General features: G+C 44.3%; 1 protein-coding gene across 1 annotated transcript; it reads left to right on the top strand.

Moving 5' to 3' along the window:
* The first annotated feature begins 2439 nt into the window (after window positions 1-2439).
* Window positions 2440-16010, top strand: pde12 (phosphodiesterase 12). Its single transcript, XM_061891524.1, has 7 exons — window positions 2440-3248; window positions 7824-8251; window positions 8354-8459; window positions 12187-12331; window positions 12405-12483; window positions 12540-12662; window positions 14584-16010. Exons 1-7 carry the CDS (start codon window positions 2704-2706, stop codon window positions 14907-14909), a joined length of 1752 nt encoding a protein of 583 aa, XP_061747508.1. The 5' UTR covers window positions 2440-2703; the 3' UTR covers window positions 14910-16010.
* Window positions 16011-17408: the final 1398 nt, after the last annotated feature.

The raw sequence follows: 17408 nt of genomic DNA, 5'->3' as shown, positions 1-17408 counted from the left end.
GTTTATGTTGTGTTACAGTGCAGATGTTCTCCCGAAATTTGCTTGTCATTCTCGTTTAGTGTTGGTTCAGTGTGGCGCATATTTGTAACAGTCTTAAACTTGTTTGTACGGCCACCCTCAGTGTGACCTGTATGGCTGTTGACCAAGCTTGCATTGCATTAGTGTGTGTGTGTGTGTGTGTGTGTGTGTGTGTGTGTGTGTGTGTGTGTGTGTGTGTGTGTGTGTGTGTGTGTAAAAGCCACATATATCATGTGACTAGGCCGGCATGCTGTTTCTACGTAGGAAAAGCGGACGTGATGAAAGGTTTTAGAGGACGCTTGAGGCAGTGCCTTTAAGGCACGCCCCCAATATTGTTCTCCGGGTGGGAATCGGGAGAAATTTGGTGGAATGGTTGCCCCCTGTGATTTTTGTGTGGGGCACTGAAATTTGGGAGTCTCCTTGGAAAATGGGGGGGGGGCGCTGTGTAATACCGGCGGGCCAGCTCTAATGTTAATTTGATATTGCCTCAGAGTTTGACACCCATGATCTAAGGCAGGGGTCGGGAACCTTTTTGGCTGAGAGAGCCATACAAGCCAAATATTTAAAAAAGTATTTCCGTGAGAGCCATATAATATATATTTTTTAAGACTGAATACAACTAAATGCGTGCATTTTTAAGTAGGACTAATATTTTTAGAGTATAATAAGTCTCTTATTCTTTTTAATAACACTGTTATTCTGAAGCTAACCAACAATAAATAAAATACTTCGTCCCATTAATGCGACTTCTTGAACAGGTGCCGTAGAAACCGGATGGATGGATTAAAATGCATGAGAATGTTTTATATCTTGAACGTTATTTTTGACACTGTGATTACCAGCGGAATTATTCACTACTTATCCTGTTGAGCAATGTCAGCTAAGATTGGGGCGGTTTAGCTCGGTTGGTAGAGTGGCCGTGCCAGCAACTTGAGGGTTGCAGGTTCGATTCCCGCTTCTGCCAACCTAGTCACTGCCGTTGTGTCCTTGGGCAAGACACTTTACCCACCTGCTCCCAGTGCCACCCACACTGGTTTGAATGTAACTTAGATATTGGGGTTTCACTATGTAAAGTGCTTTGAGTCACTAGAGAAAAAGTGCTATATAAATATAATTCAATTCAATTTATCTGAGAGCCAGATGCAGTCATCAAAAGAGCCGCATCTGGCTCCAGAGCCATAGGTTCCCTACCCCTGATCCAAGGCAGTGGTCCTCAACCTTTTTGTATCCGCGGACCAGTCAACGCTTAATAATTTGTCCCGCGGCCCGGGGGAGGGTGTCCTTTTTTTTTCTTTTCTTTTCTTTCTTCTTTGTCATGAAAAAGGGACATTTTTGTCATGAAAAAGGGAGTTTTTTTGTGGTTGGTGCACTATTTGTAAGTGTATATTGTGTTTTTTATGTTGATTTAATTAAAAAAGCCATGACCTTTGGGTCATGACCGAAAGGATAAGATCACGATACAAGCGGCCGAAATGAGTTTCCTCCGCGGTGTGGTGGGTCTCTCCCTTAGAGATAGGGAGAGAAGCTCTGCCACCCGGGAGGAGCTCAACGTAAAGCCGCTGCTGCTCCACATCGAGAGGAACCAGATGAGGTGGTTCGGGCATCTGGTCAGGATGCCACCCGAACGCCTCCCTAGGGAGGTGTTTAGGGCACGTCCAGCTGGTAGGAGGCCACGGGGAAGACCCAGGACACGTTGGGAAGACTATGTCTCCCGGCTGGCCTGGGAACGCCTCGGGATCCCCCGGGAAGAGCTAGACGAAGTGGCTGGAGATAGGGAAGTCTGGGCTTCCCTGCTTAGGCTGCTGCCCCCGCGACCCGACCTCGGATAAGCGGAAGATGATGGATGGATGGATGGATTAATAAATTTAAAAAAAAAAAAAAAAAGTATTTTCCATCCATTTTTTACCGCTTATTCCCTTTTGGGGTCGCGGGGGGCGCTGGCGCCTATCTCAGCTACAATCGGGCGGAAGGCGGGGTACACCCTGGACAAGTCGCCACCTCATCACAGGGCCAACACAGATAGACAGACAACATTCACACTCACATTCACACACTAGGGCCAATTTAGTGTTGCCAATCAACCTATCCCCAGGTGCATGTCTTTGGAGGTGGGAGGAAGCCGGAGTACCCGGAAAGAACCCACGCATTCACGGGGAGAACATGCAAACTCCACACAGAAAGATCCCGAGCCTGGATTTGAACCCAGGACTGCAGGACCTTCGTATTGTGCGGCAGACGCACTAACCCCTCTGCCACCGTTATTTTTAATAAAAAAATCTTCTGCCAGTTGGGGACCACTGATCTAAGGGATTATACACGTGTACTTTTACCTCCATCCAGTTGGGGGCAGTAATGCCGGCTGGGGACCACTGATCTAAGGGATTATACACGCGTACTTTTATCTCCATCCAGTTGGGGGCAGTGGTGCTTTCTACAGCGCACTTACATGTGGCTGAAGAAGACCATACAGCTAACTTTGTTGATGACATAAGTATTTTAACGCCTTGTTGCAAAGTTAATATCAAAGTAGCAGATATTTAAATGGTTATTTTTTGTTTGTTTAAAATAGACGCTTCACGTTTAATAGACATCGTTTAAACGCATTTCGCTGACTGACTACACCGGGAAGTAGACGGCCCCTTTGCCGCCGACTCTCGCTACTTCCGGTGTGGTTGTCGGGGCTCCATGTTGAAAAAGCTCCCCGCTGCTCTCCTGCGGTTCCCCCGTCGCCTACTCTCCGTTAGCCGGGTGCGCAGTCACCTGGGCAGCATGGAGCCGGCGGTGGTGAGGTGTGTGCCCGGGGAGCCCAGGCTGACCATCTCGTTCAGCATAGCGGGCAGCCAGAAGCACATGCAGCGGGAGCAGGACGAGCCTCTGGGGAAGGTCTTGACCCGCATCGCCTGCAACTTCGCCAAGGACCAAGGCCGGGCTAAGAAGAGCAAGAGGAAGGCGCAACAGCAGCCGTCCGAAAGCCCGGAGCTCGCCGTGGTGAAGCTCCTGGTGGACGGCGGCGAGGTGGAGGACACGGTGGTCAACTCTGAGGCGTGGAGGGACGGAGCCGTGCTGCGGGTGGGGGACGTCAGCTACTTGGTCAGCCGCAACACTCCCACCTTCACTAGCGCCGAGCTGCCCGCCTCCCTCTTGGCTGGATTCCCCGTCTGTCCCAAGCTGGAAGTGGAGTTTGGAGACCTGCAAGACTGCGAGTTCTTCTGGTTCAAAGGCAAGGAAAGGCAAGGCATCCATCCATCCATCCATTTTCTACCGCTTATTCCCTTTAGATCAGGGGTGCCCACACTTTTTCTGCAGGCGAGCTACTTTTCAATTGACCAACTCGAGGGGATCTACCTCATTTATATATATAATTTATATTTATGAAAGAGACATTTTTGTAAACAAGTTAAATGTGTTTAATGATAATACAAGCATGTGTAACACATATAGATGTCTTTCTTTCACAAAGACAAGAATATAAGTTGGTGTATTACCTGATTCTGATGACTTGCATTGATTGGAATCAGACAGTAATGATGATAACGCCCACATTTTCAAATGGAGGAGAAAAAAAGTTGTCCTTTCGTTACAATACCACATGAAAGTGGTTGGTTTTTGGCATCTAATTCATCCAGCTTCCATAGACTTTGCAAGAAAAACATTCGCGGCAAATTCCGTAGCTTGCTTGATTGACATTCACGGCACCCGAGGGTCTTGTGAGATGACACTGGCTGCCGCCAGTTCATTATTATGAAAAAATGACAGAGAGGAAGGCGAGAAAAACTTTTTATTTCAACAGACTCTCGCGCCGTACCTTCCGTCAAAACTCTAAAGGCCGACTGCACATTTCCTATCTTCACAATAAAAGCCCTGCATCATGCTGCCTGCGCTAACAAAATAAGAGTCTCGGAAAGCTGGCGTGCTCAAATGATGTGCACGCCAGCTTTCTGAGGGATCGCTTGTGCACGCCAGTTTTCCGAGACTCTGTATTTAGTTAGCGCAGGCAGCATGAAGCAGGGCTTTTATTGTGAAGATAGGAAATGTGCAGTCTGCCTTTCGAGTTTTGACGGAAGGTACGGCGCGAGAGTCTGTTGAAATAAAAAGTGTTTCTCGCCTTCCTCTCGGTCATATTTTCATAATAATGATCTTGCAGCAGCCAGCGTCATCTCACAAGACCCTCCGGTACCGTGAATGTCATTTAAGTGACGTCTTGGTGAAGATTGATGATCACTAATTTTTAGGTCTATTTTTTTTTAAAAGCCTGGCTCGAGATCGACTGACACACCCCCCGCGGTCGACTGGTAGCTCGCGGTCGACGTAATGGGCACCCCTGCTTTAGATAGATAGATAGATAGATAGATAGTACTTTATTGATTCCTTCAGGAGAGTTCATTCAGGAAAATTAAAATTCCAGCAGCAGTGTACAGAGTTGAGATCAATTTAAATTAGGAATGCACCGAAATGAACATTTGTGGCCGAAGCCGAATAAAATTTAAATGCAGTGAATGCAGTTTTTCACCATTTTTTTTAATATTGCATGAATAGCCTAGAATAAATATTTAGACATGTTTTTCAAATAAAGTATTTTTTTTATTGAATATTGACATTTTTTTTAATATTCCAGTAGCCTTTGCTTTTCAAAAAAAGCACAAAGTTTTTCATTTATATTAGGCCTTCAAACAAAACATGCATTCCAAAAAAAAAAAAAAGTGCATTAAAGTGGATAAACCCACAACAAATGAATTATTGTCCTTTTGGCAAAAGTCTGCTTAGCCACAGTAGATATGCTAATAATGTAAACAGAAGGCTCAAGTAAATCTCAATTAAGTGTGTGCTTGTAACCTCATACACTTATACAGGTAGCCTACACAACAGGCTAATAATGTAAACAGAGGCCCCACTAAATCTCAATAAGTGTGTGCTTGTAACCTCATACACTTATACAGATACACAACATATCCCAAAGTCACCGCATCACTGCACATTGGTTGATTGCGTCACCGCGTCAAAAAATTGCGTCACACGCCACTATTCGGCCTTGTTTTTAACTCAATCCACCCAAGGCCGAATGTGGCTTTTTTTGCCATATTCGGCTGAATATATTCGGTTACCGATTAATCGGTGCATCCCTAATTTAAATAAAAGTAAAAAGTAAATAATGGGGGTTCAAATGGAAACAAAATAGAGAAATATTACAATAAGAATAAAAACTAAAAAGCAACAATGGGAATAAAAATATAACAGTAAAATAAGAATATTACAAGACAAAGTAGGCAGTAGTGACCATGTTATGAAAACATATTGCACTGTTATTGTTTTGCATCCCCTGTCATCCTAGTACCCCCCGCCCTCCGCCCCAGAGAGGAGTTGTACAGTCTAATGGCGTGTGGGACAAAGGAGTTCTTGAGTCTATTAGTCCTGCACTTGGGATGAAGCTGTCTAGCACTGAACAGGCTCCTCTGGCTACTAATAACGCTATGCAGAGGGTGACTGGCATCATCCAGGATGCTCACTAGTTTGTCAACAGTCCTCTTCTCTGCCACCGTCACCAGTGAGTCCAGTTTCATTCCCATTGTAGAACCGGTCCGCCTGATCAGTTTCTCAAGTCTGGAGCTGTCCTTCTTAGATGTACTGCCTCACCAGCGCACTACCATGTAGAACAGAACACTGGCAACCACACTGGCTTAGGGTTGGCAGGGGGCGCTGGCGCCTATTTCAGCTACAATCGGGCAGAAGGCGGGGTACACCCTGGACAAGTCGCCACCTCATCGCAGGGCCAACACAGATAGACAACATTCACACTCGCATTCACACACTAGGGCCAATTTTTTAGTGTTGCCAATCAACCTATCCCCAGGTGCATGTCTTTGGAAGTGGGAGGGGCCTATCCCCAGGTGCATGTCTTTGGAAGTGGGAGGGGCCTATCCCCAGGTACATGTCTTTGGTGGTGTGAGGAAGCCGGAGTACCCGGAGGGAACCCACGCATTCACGGGGAGAACATGCAAACTCCACACAGAAAGATCCCGAGCCTGGGATTGAACCCAGTACTGCAAGACCTTCGTATTGTGAGGCAGACGCACTAACCCCTCTGCCAGCACGTTTACAATACATTTTAAATTGAACCAAAGTACTTTACAGGTTAAAAAGCATAGAGCAACAAAACAAAACAAAGAATCCAATCCAATCCACTTTATTTATATAGCACATTTAAACAACAATAACGTTTCCAAAGTGCTGCACAGCCATGTTAAAAACAATATTATGCTCCACCAACGACTGAATAAAACAAAAATAAATAAAAATAAAAACAATATAAAAACAAATATAATTAAAAACTATTTTAAAGGGTAAAATCAATTAAAACAGTATAATAAAAATCAAAGTGTATAAAAAACACAGGACAACAGAGGACAGAGGACCACACAACTCCATCCATCCATCATCTTCCGCTTATCCGAGGTCGGGTCGTGGGGGCAGCAGCCTAAGCAGGGAAGCCCAGACTTCCCTCTCCCCAGCCACTTCGTCTAGCTCTTCCCGGGGGATCCCGAGGCGTTCCCAGGCCAGCTGGGAGACATAGTCTTCCCAACGTGTCCTGGGTCTTCCCCGTGGCCTCCTACCGGCTGGACGTGCCCTAAGCACCTCCCTAGGGAGGCGTTCGGGTGGCATCCTGACCAGATGCCCGAACCACCTCATCTGGCTCCTCTCGATGTGGAGGAGCAGTGGCTTTACTTTGAGTTCCTCCCGGATGGCAGAGCTTCTCACCCTATCTCTAAGGGAGAGCCCCGCCACACGGCGGAGGAAACTCATTTGGGCCGCTTGTACCCGTAATCTTATCCTTTCGGTCATGTCCCAAAGCTCATGACCATAGGTGAGGATGGGAACGTAGATCGATCGGTAAATTGAGAGCCTTGCCTTCCGGCTCAGCTCCTTCTTCACCACAACGGATCGGTACAACGTCCGCATTACTGAAGACGCTGCACCGATCCGCCTGTCGATCTCACGATCCACTCTTCCCTCACTCGTGAACAAGACTCCTAGGTACTTGAACTCCTCCACTTGGGGCAGGGTCTCCTCCCCACACAACTCATGTAGTGTTAAAAGCCAAAGAATAAAAGTGGGTCTTAAGACGAGACTTAAAACACTCCACTGTGGAAGCAGTTTGAACATGGAGCGGCAGAGTGTTCCAGAACTTAGGGCCGACCACAGAGAAGGCCCTGTCTCCCCTGGTCTTAAGTCTGGTCTTGGGCACCACGAGCTGGAGCTGGCTCTCGGACCTCAGAGCGCGCGCAGGAATGTCAATTTGGATGAAGTCCAAGATAAATTGAGGTGTCAGTCAATGTAAAGATTTAAAAACAAACAGCAATGTTTTAAAATAAATTCTAAAATGAACAGGGAGCCAGTGCAAACTCTGAAGAATTGGGCTTATATGCTGGCATTTCCTGGCCCCTGTTAAAAGTCCTGCTGCCGCGTTCTGGACTAACTGCAACCGGGAGAGAGCTTTTTGGCTAATCCCAGCATAAAGTGCATTGCAGTAGTCCAGGCCACTTGAAATAAAAGCATGCACCACTTGTTCAAAAAGGTTAAAAGATAAAAACGGTTTAACCTTTACTAAAAGACGAAGGTGATAAAAACATGATTTTAAAACGCCATTGACTTAAAAGAACATAAACAATGAATGAGCTAAACAAGATAGTGCAAAAGCAATACGGTAAAAGGGGTCAAATAAAAAGTTGAATTAAAATAATAATAAAAGTGCAACAAATTGAAAAAATGTCACCTGAAACACAAACTCCTTGTCATTATTCCCGTTGCAGTGCTCAAACCTCCGGCGACGCAGCCGTTGAAGGCATCGCTTGGACAGAAGTAGGACGTGCCAGAGTCTACGTCCCCTCCAATCAGGAAATTGGCTGCAGGCTCAAACTCTGCTGCACGGCCAAAGACGGACGCCGCAGAGGGCAGATCAAAGAACTGGTCTCCGCCAGTGCCGTAGAGGCCGGACCGGGCGTGTGCACGTTCGACACCCGACACGCGTACACGGCCAAGCCGGTGGACTGGCCGTCCGTGAGGGTGGTGTCCTACAACATCCTGGCCGACATCTACGCTCAGACAGAACTGTCCAAGACTGTGCTGTACCCCTACTGCCCCCCCTACGCCATGCAGCTGGACTACAGGCAGAACCTGATCAAAAAGGAGCTGGCCGGATACCACGCTGATATCGTGTGTCTGCAGGAGGTTGACAAAGGTCACATGCAATAGTTTGACTTATTAGACACAAGCGACAAGAACGTTCCGTCAGACACCTTTTGATGTTTTTCCTGACGTCGTCGTGTCTTTATGGTTCCAGGTGTGTTTTTGGACAGTCTGATCCCGGCCCTCGATGCCTTCGGCCTGGACGGCGTTTTTAGGGTTAAAGAGAAGCAACATGAAGGACTGGCAACTTTCTATCGCAGGTTTGCTACAATTTGTTCTTTTTCTCCTAGGAAGTAGTGTTGCCCCGATACCAATATTTTGGTACCGGTACCAAAATTACTACTCTACTTCTTAATTTACTCTTAATATCTGCTTACTTTCTCTTTTTAACATGTTGAATCTACACTTCTGTTAACATGTAATAATCACTTATTCTTCTATCCTTGGATACTTTACAGTAGTTTTGGATGATACCACACATTTACCGTATTTCCTTGAATTGCCATGAATTGATTAACGTGGACCCCGACTTAAACAAGTTGAAAAACTTATTGGGGTGTTACCATTTAGTGGTCAATTGTACGGAATATGTACTGAACTGTGCAATCTACTAATAAAAGTATCAATCAATCAATCATTGCCGCCGGGGCGCTAATTAATTTAAAACCTCTTCTCACTCCGGCGCTTACCAAAGGCATGTGGTAAATTTAGGCCTGCGCTTATAAATTTGAGTGTGATGTAAGGATACCATCATGAAAAGCACATTTAATAAAAAAAACTTTATTATAGTCTTATCTTTACTTATAAATGAAGTCCATGCGCAGCTCCTTCTGATGAAAAGCATCGATAACTTGTTTGTGGAAGTCTTCCTTATCTTTCTTCAGTTTTAAAAGTCTCTCTGTCTCGATGGAGATCTTCCTTTATTACCTCCTGCTTCGATTGAAAGTCCAGTTTAGAAAACTGTTTTATTTTAGATATGTAATCCTCCATGTTAAAAGTGCAAGCGAGGGGAAAAAATAAACACTCCGCTCAATCTTGCTGCTTGTTGTCACTTCTTCTGCAGCCGAGTAGTCGCAAGAAGGATCACTAGCGCCCTCTACCACCAGGAGGCGGGAGTCATTTAATAACTCATATTTGACACACGCAGCTACGGTATATTAATAAAACATAGCTGCTTACTGTTCTTTTTAGCATATTCAATAGCTTGGACCTTAAATCCTACTGAATAGCTCTTAATCTTCTTCCCTTTCTGCGATTTCAAATTATTGAAATCAGCCTCCTCCATTTTGAAAATGATGACAGGTGACGTGTCACTCGTGACGTGACGAGTTTGACCCGGCGGGAATTCTAGGCATATGCTAATTATTTGGCGAAACGAGTTTGACACGGCGGAAATTCGAGAGATGCGCTAATAAAAATAATATTTTGCGAAACGAGTTTGACCCAGCAGTAATTCTAGTCAGGCGCATACTATATACCCGGCGGCAATTCAAGGAAATACTGTAGGTATCAATCCGATACCGAGCAGTTACAGGATCATACATTGGTCATATTCAAAGTCCTCATGTGTCCGGGGATGTATTTCCTGAGTTTACAAACATAATATACATTTAAAAAAAAATAAAAGAAGCTGTGATGCTAAAATATATCGACATAATCATAGTAGTATCGACTGGGTACGCTTCTGTACTTTGGTATCATTACAGTGGATGTCAGGTGTAGATCCACCCATGGTGTTTGTTTACGTTGTGACGCCGATGAGCTACGGTGTGTAGTGAAGCATGTTGTGCTATTCCGCGTCCTGCAGTGATAATGGTACTTGTAAGAAACTTACTTTATTTGTCGCCATGGAGGTGAAGAGTAGTGATTTAAAAGTAGCTTAAACACTGCCGACTGCGGATGAACTTTAAGCTAGTTAGTCATGTCTTAAAGCACCTATTCCTGAGGGCGTTTCAGTGTTATAACTTCACCTTTATTGTTAGTTTTTAAACCAAAATGCGTCCGTTTTTCCTTTTCTGTCTACACAACGTGTCTGCTTGCAAGTACTCTGTGTGTGTGCGCTACCGAACATGCCCGTTTGCTCGTAAAACCAGCAATGTCATGACGTGACGACGACTGAGGCGCAGGGGTTGGGGGAACGGTACTTTTCAGAGGCGGTATAGTACCGAATATGATTCATTAGTATTGCAGTACTATACTAATACTGCTGTACATTACAACCCTAGTAGGAAGTAATAACAATTGAAATGATATGAAAACCACTGATATGAAAACTTGCTATGATATGAATTATTTTGTGTTTTCTTACGTAATATTTACATTTTCCTAGCTAATTCGAATCTTTTTGAAGAAATTAAAAAAAGAATTTATGCAACATAATTAGTAATTTTTCCTTTTTAAGATTAATTTTAGAAGTTTGATGACATGTTTTAAATAGGTTCAAATCTAATCTGCACTTTGTTAGAATATATAACAAATTGGACCAAGCTATATTTCGAACAAAGACAAATCATTATTTCTTGTAGATTTTCCTGAATTTTTTTATTTAAAAGAAATTCAAAAGACTTTGAAATAAGAATTAAATTTGATTCTACAGATTTTCTATATTTGCCAGAATTCTGAATTTTAATCATAATAAGTTTGAAGATATATTTCACAAATATTCTTTGTCGGAAAAAAAAAACAGAAGCTAAAATGAAAAATTAAATTAAAATGTATTTATTATTCTTTACAATAAAACAAGCAAACTCGGTTTGCAGCCGAGTGTGAAGCGACCGGAATGAGAATCAGCACCTCCAAGTCCGAGTCCATGGTTCTCGCCCGAAAAAGGGTGGAATGCCATCTCCGGGTTGGGGAGGAGACCCTGCCCCAAGTGGAGGAGTTCAAGTACCTAGGAGTCTTGTTCACGAGTGAGGAAAGAGTGGATGGTGAGATCGACAGGCGGATCGGTGCGGCGTCTTCAGTAATGCGGACGCTGTATCGATCCGTAGTGGTGAAGAAGGAGCTGAGCCGGAAGGCAAAGCTCTCAATTTACCGGTCGATCTACGTTCCCATCCTCACCTATGGTCATGAGATTTGGGTCGTGACCGAAAGGACAAGATCACGGGTACAAGCGGCCCAAATGAGTTTGGGTCTCTCCTTTAGAGATAGGGTGAGAAGCTCTGTCATCCGGGAGGAACTCAAAGTAAAGCCGCTGCTCCTTCACATGGAGAGGAGCCAGATGAGGTGGTTCGGGCATCTGGTCAGGAGACCACCCGAACGCCTCCCTAGGGAGGTGTTTAGGGCACGTCCGACCGGTAGGAGGCCACGGGGAAGACCCAGGACACGTTTGGAAGACTATGTCTCCCGGCTGGCCTGGGAACACCTCGGGTTCCCCCGGGAAGAGCTAGACGAAGTGGCTGGGGAGAGGGAACTCTGGGTTTCCCTGCTTAGGTTGTTGCCCCCGCGACCCGACCTCGGATAAGCGGAAGAAGATGGATGGATGGACAATAAAACAAAATATACTTGAACATTGATTTAAATTGTCAGGAAAAAAGAGGAAGGAATTTAAAAGGTAAAAAGGTATATGTGTTTAAAAATCCTAAAATAATTTTTCAGGTTGTATTTTTTCTCTAAAATTGTCTTTCTGAAAGTTATAAGAAGCAAAGTAAAAAAATTAATGAATTTATTTAAACAAGTGAAGAGCAAGTCTTTCAAATATTTTCTGGGATTTTCAAATTCTATTTGATTTATGTCTCTCTTAGAATTAAAAATGTCGAGCAAAGCGAAACCAGCTTGCTAGTAAATAAATAAAATAGAAAAATAGAGGCAGCTCACTGGTAAGTGCTGCTATTTGAGTTATTTTTAGAACAGGCCAGCGGGCGACTCATCATGTCCTTACGGGCGACCCCTGCTATAAAGTGTATAGCTGTGGAATTAGAGGAAAAAAAGTGTAACATTATCTGAAAAAGTTAGCATGTAAATGTTAGTATTTTTTTTTCCCTGAAGGACAAAATTGAAGCTGCTGAGTCGCCATGACATCATGCTGAGTGAGGCGCTGACCTCTGACCCCATCCACGGCGAGCTGCTGGAGAAGGTCTCCGCTAACAACTTCCTGAAAGACAAGATGGTCAAGAGGTCCACTTCCTTACAGGTGCCAACACGTCCTCAGCTGCACCTTTTTATCGTTGTCCTTCCTCCTTGTGACACTTGACCCCCGACTGCAGGTCAGCATACTGGAGGACCTCAGCCAGGCCGGCAGGAAGGTGTGTGTGGCCAACACACACCTGTACTGGCACCCTCAAGGTACATCCATTATCTTCCCTCTCTTCTTCTTCAAGCTGACTTCCTGTCCTTGAAAGGGGGGAACGTTCGCCTGGTGCAAATGGGCGTGGCCATGCGACACCTGAGTCATGTGATCGAGGAGGTCGCCCCGGGAGCCCCGTTGGTGTTTTGTGGCGACTTCAATTCCTCTCCGACCTCAGGTGACGCCACATTTTAGGCTCCTGTACATCGCCATCTTCTACATGACGGCATTTTCAGTTCACTACATCAGCACTTCTCATGTTGTTGTCTTGTACAGTGCAGCCACTAAGTAGTCACTTTTCCCACATCTTGCAATGTTACAGCCTTATTCCAGAATGTTGTCCTCAAAATTCTACACACAATACCCCATCATTTTTTAGTTTTGCTAATTTATTTAAAGGCCTACTGAAATGAGATGTTCTTATTTAAACGGGGATAGCAGGTCCATTCTATGTGTCATACTTCATCATTTCGCGGTATTGCCATATTTTTGCTGAAAGGATTTAGTAGAGAACATCCACGATAAAGTTTGCAACTTTTGGTCGCTAATAAAAAAGCCTCGCCTGTACCGGAAGTAGCAGACGATGTGCGCGTGACGTCACGGGTTGTGGAGCTCCTCACATCTGAACATTGTTTACAATCATGGCCACCAGCAGAGAGAGCGATTCGGACCGAGAAAGCGACAATTTCCCCTTTAATAATGGATCTAACATAATAGTGTGAGAGTCCAGTCCATAGTGGATCTAACATAATAGTGAGAGTCCAGTCCATAGTGGATCTAACATAATAGTGTGAGAGTCTAGTCCATAGTGGATCTAACATAATAGTAAGAGTCCAGTCCATAGTGGATCTAACATAATAGTGTGAGAGTCCAGTCCATAGTGGATCTCACATAATTGTGTGAGAGTCCAGTCCATAGTGGATCTAACACAATAGTGAGAGTCCAGTCCATAGTGGATCTAACATAATAGTGTGAGAGTCCAGTCCATAGTGGATCTAACATAATAGTGTGAGAGTCCAGTCCATAGTGGATCTAACATAATAGTGTGAGAGTCCAGTCCATAGTGGATCTAACATAATAGTGAGAGTCCAGTCCATAGTGGATCTAACATAATAGTGTGAGAGTCCAGTCCATAGTGGATCTAACATAATAGTGAGAGTCCAGTCCATAGTGGATCTAACATAATAGTGTGAGAATCCAGTCCATAGTGTATCTAACATAATAGTGAGAGTCCAGTCCATAGTGGATCTAACATACTCGCGTGAGAGTCCAGTCCATAGTGGATCTAACATAATAGTAAGAGTCCAGTCCATAGTGGATCTAACATAATAGTAAGAGTCCAGTCCATAGTGGATCCAACATAATAGTAAGAGTCCAGTCCATAGTGGATCTAACATAATAGTAAGAGTCCAGTCCATAGTGGGGCCAGCAGGAGATCATCTTGAGTGGTGGTCCACCCCGACGTCCCGACTTTGAACAGCGAGCGCCTCATCTGTGGTCACCTAATAACCACGTAGGCTAGGGGGGCAGTGCAGAAAAGAGACGGCTGATCAACTGGTCTAAAAGGGGGGTCTATTTAACAGCTAATGTATACAAATGAGTTTTAAGATGGGACTTTAATGCTTCTTAAAGTGTTGGTTTTCATCCAGGATGTCTCTGTACATTGCTGCATTCATCTTTCCCTCTATCCTGACGAGTCTCCCAATTCCTACCGCTAAGAAACCACCCCCACAGCATGATGCTGCCACCACCATGCTTCACTGTAGGGAGGGCAACAGGGGTGTCAAACTCATTTTAGATCGGGGGCCGCATGGATAAAAATCTACTCTCAAATGGGCCGAACTGGTCAAATCACTGCACGATAACTTAAAAATAAAGGCAACTGCCTGGTGATGAGCGGTGCCTGGTTGCCTCCAAACATGACTTCTGGCTAATATTTTCCCATCGTCATTATGGGGTATTGTGTGTAGAATTTTGAGGACAAAACCATTTTGTACTAAGGCTTACAAAACAAAATGTGGAATAAGTGAAGCAATGTGAATACAAACTCCTACAGTGCAGCTTGTTATTACATTGTCGCACCTGTTGTCCCGCCTCAGGTGTGCTCCAGCTGGTCACTGAGGCCACGGTCCCCCAGCAGCACTCGGACTGGAGCAGCTCGGGTCCGGAGGAGTCGTGCCCAATGGAGCTGCCCTCCACGTTGCCCCCCTTGCTGAGTGCCTGCGGCCCGCTGGCTTACACCAACTACGTGGGCGGCTTCCAAGGCTGCCTGGACTACATCTTCATCCAGCCGGAGAGGATGCAGGTGGAGCAGGTGATCCCTCTGCCCAGTCACGAGGAGGTGACCACTCACACGGCTCTGCCCAGCGTGGCACACCCGTCTGACCACATCGCGCTGGTCTGCGACCTGCGCTGGAACCCCTGACCTGTGAGCGCCCGGTCAAACACAACACCTACCGTGTTTCCTTCAATTGCCGCCGGGGCGCTAATTATTTTCAAACCTCTTCTCACTCCGGCGCTTACCAAAGGCATGCGGTAAATTTAGGCCTGCGCTTAAAAATTTGAGTGTGATGTAAGGATACCATCATGAAAAGCACATTTAATAAATTAAAAAAAACATTATTATGATCTTACCTTTACTTATAAATGAAGTCCATGCTCAGCTCCTTCTGATCAAAAGCATCGGTAACTTGTTTATAGAAGTCTTCCTTATCTTTCTTCAGTTTTAAAAGTCTCTCTGTCTCGATGGAGATCTTCCTTTATTACCTCCTGCTTCGATTGAAAGTCCAGTTTAGAAAACTGTTTTATTTTGGATATGTAATCCTCCATGTTAAAAGTGCAAGCGAGAGGAAAAAATAAACGATGGGTAGTCACTCTTGGTGCTTGTTGTCACTTCTTCTGCAGCCGAGTAGTCGCAAGAAGGATCACTAGCGCCCTCTACCACCAGGAGGCGGGAGGCATTTAATGACTCATATTTGACACACGCAGCTACGGTATGTTAATAAAACATAACTGCTTACTGTTCTTTTTAGCATATTCAATAGCTTGGACCTTAAATCCTACTGAATAGCTCTTAATCTTCTTCCCTTTATGCGATTTCAAATGATTGAAATCAGCCTCCTCCATTTTGAAAATGATGACAGGTGAAGTGTCACTCGTGACGTGACGAGTTTGACCCGGTGGAAATTCTAGGCATATGCTAATAAAAAAAATATTTTGCGAAACAAGTTTGACCCGGCAGTAATTCTGGGCAAACTCATACTATATACCCGGCGGCAATTCAAGGAAATACGGTAAATGGGCCCAAGTCACATTTGAGCAACTAAATTATCTTATTTAAAGAGCTTCAATGTCCCAAGTTTTTATTTAAAGTTATTTTAATCACTGATATTCAGCGTTTATTTATAGATTAGACCCAATTCTCAATGAAATAGATCGCAACGAATCATTAGTTTGTTTTGACATCAACCAAGTGTTACTCGCTGGTCCCTTATTTGAAATAAATGTCCCCAAGTACCACTTTTAAGTCTGCACAAGTGTGGCTTTTTTTGTTTACAAACTGTTGGACTAACCACTTCTAATAGAGTAACAGTGTCAGGTTCAAACACTGATGACATCTATTAATCAGAGACAGAATTAAATTTGGGCTCAGATCTGAGGAGAGACATGGCCACTGTACTCTCTGTACAGTCCTGCACCACGCTCTGCCCCAAGATTGTACTCCTCCTTTATTTGACTTTCTCCCCGCTCCTACCCACAGCTGTTTCCTGATTCTAGTTGTTCGGAAACAGCTTTGCCTTCGGTTACCGAACAGTTCAAAGAGAGTTCGTCAAATAATTCAAAAAGAGTTCCATAAAATAGTTCAAAGAGAGTTTGTAAAATACTTCAAAAATAGTTCCTCTGGAAGTTGGGCAGATCCTGCCATCTGTCCGCTTTGTAGTCCCAGTGGAGTTTTACAAGCATTCTTCTTGGTAGGTTTCAGCCTTTTGTCTTCTTGTCAGGAACACAGTCTAATACAAAGTTTTTTGTGATCATTTAGAAACAATTATTGTAACAAACAGTCTTGTCAATGTGGTTACAGGCTGCCGGGCTTCTGGAAGCATACTTTAGCATCAATGCTAAAGTTCAAACAAAAACAAAACAACAGTAATTATGGTACAAAACCCAAAACCAGTGAAGTTGGCACGATGTGTAAATAGTAGGGGTGTAACGGTACACAAACATTTCGGTTCGGTACGTACCTCGGTTTAGAGGTCACGGTTCGGTTCATTTTCGGTACAGTAAGAAAACAAAATATAAATTTTGTTGGTTATTTATTTACCAAATTTGTAAACAATGGCATAACATAAATATACACACAGGGTCCATTGCCAGGGTAAATGTAGTCAACATGTATAAAATAAAAACTAAATAAGATAAATGATAAATAAATGATAAATGGGTTGTACTCGTATAGCGCTTTTCTACCTTCAAGGTACTCAAAGCGCTTTGACATTACTTCCACATTTACCCATTCACACACACTGATGGAGGGAGCTGCCATGCAAGGCGCCAACCAGCACCCATCAGGAGCAAGGGTGAAGTGTCTTGCTCAGGACACAACGGACGTGACGGGGTTGGTACTAGGTGGGATTTGAACCAGGGGCCCTCGGGTTGCGCACGGCCACTCCTCCACTGCGCCACGCCGTCCCAGAATGGTTTCTTAACAATATATAGTACTTTTTTTGATTGATTGATTGAGACTTTTATTAGCCTGGCTAACATGGCAGTAAGAGGATATATGGGCTCATTGCTCTTCCACCATAGAAGTGGGTCAAAATCTAGTTTTTAATGCAATATGGACTTAAATCTTCTGCTATAAAAACATTAGTTATTGCCTAAGCCCTGCCTGACTTTGCCGAGGAGAGGCTGCTTGAATGCGGTG

The sequence above is a fragment of the Nerophis ophidion genome, linkage group LG02, assembly GCF_033978795.1.
Source record: "Nerophis ophidion isolate RoL-2023_Sa linkage group LG02, RoL_Noph_v1.0, whole genome shotgun sequence".
NCBI classification, from domain to species: domain Eukaryota; kingdom Metazoa; phylum Chordata; class Actinopteri; order Syngnathiformes; family Syngnathidae; genus Nerophis; species Nerophis ophidion.
Note: the sequence above shows the minus strand (reverse complement) of the source record. Positions and strands in the feature narration are given on the sequence as shown.

Excerpts from the sequence above, each read along its gene's own strand:
- pde12 (XM_061891524.1), top strand. The coding sequence starts at position 2,704 with ATGTTGAAAAAGCTCCCCGCTGCTCTCCTGCGGTTCCCCCGTCGCCTA. Across the intron at positions 8,252-8,353 it reads TCTGCAGGAGGTTGACAAAG|GTGTGTTTTTGGACAGTCTG; the intron begins GTCACATGCAAT and ends TTATGGTTCCAG. Across the intron at positions 12,663-14,583 it reads CAATTCCTCTCCGACCTCAG|GTGTGCTCCAGCTGGTCACT; the intron begins GTGACGCCACAT and ends GTCCCGCCTCAG.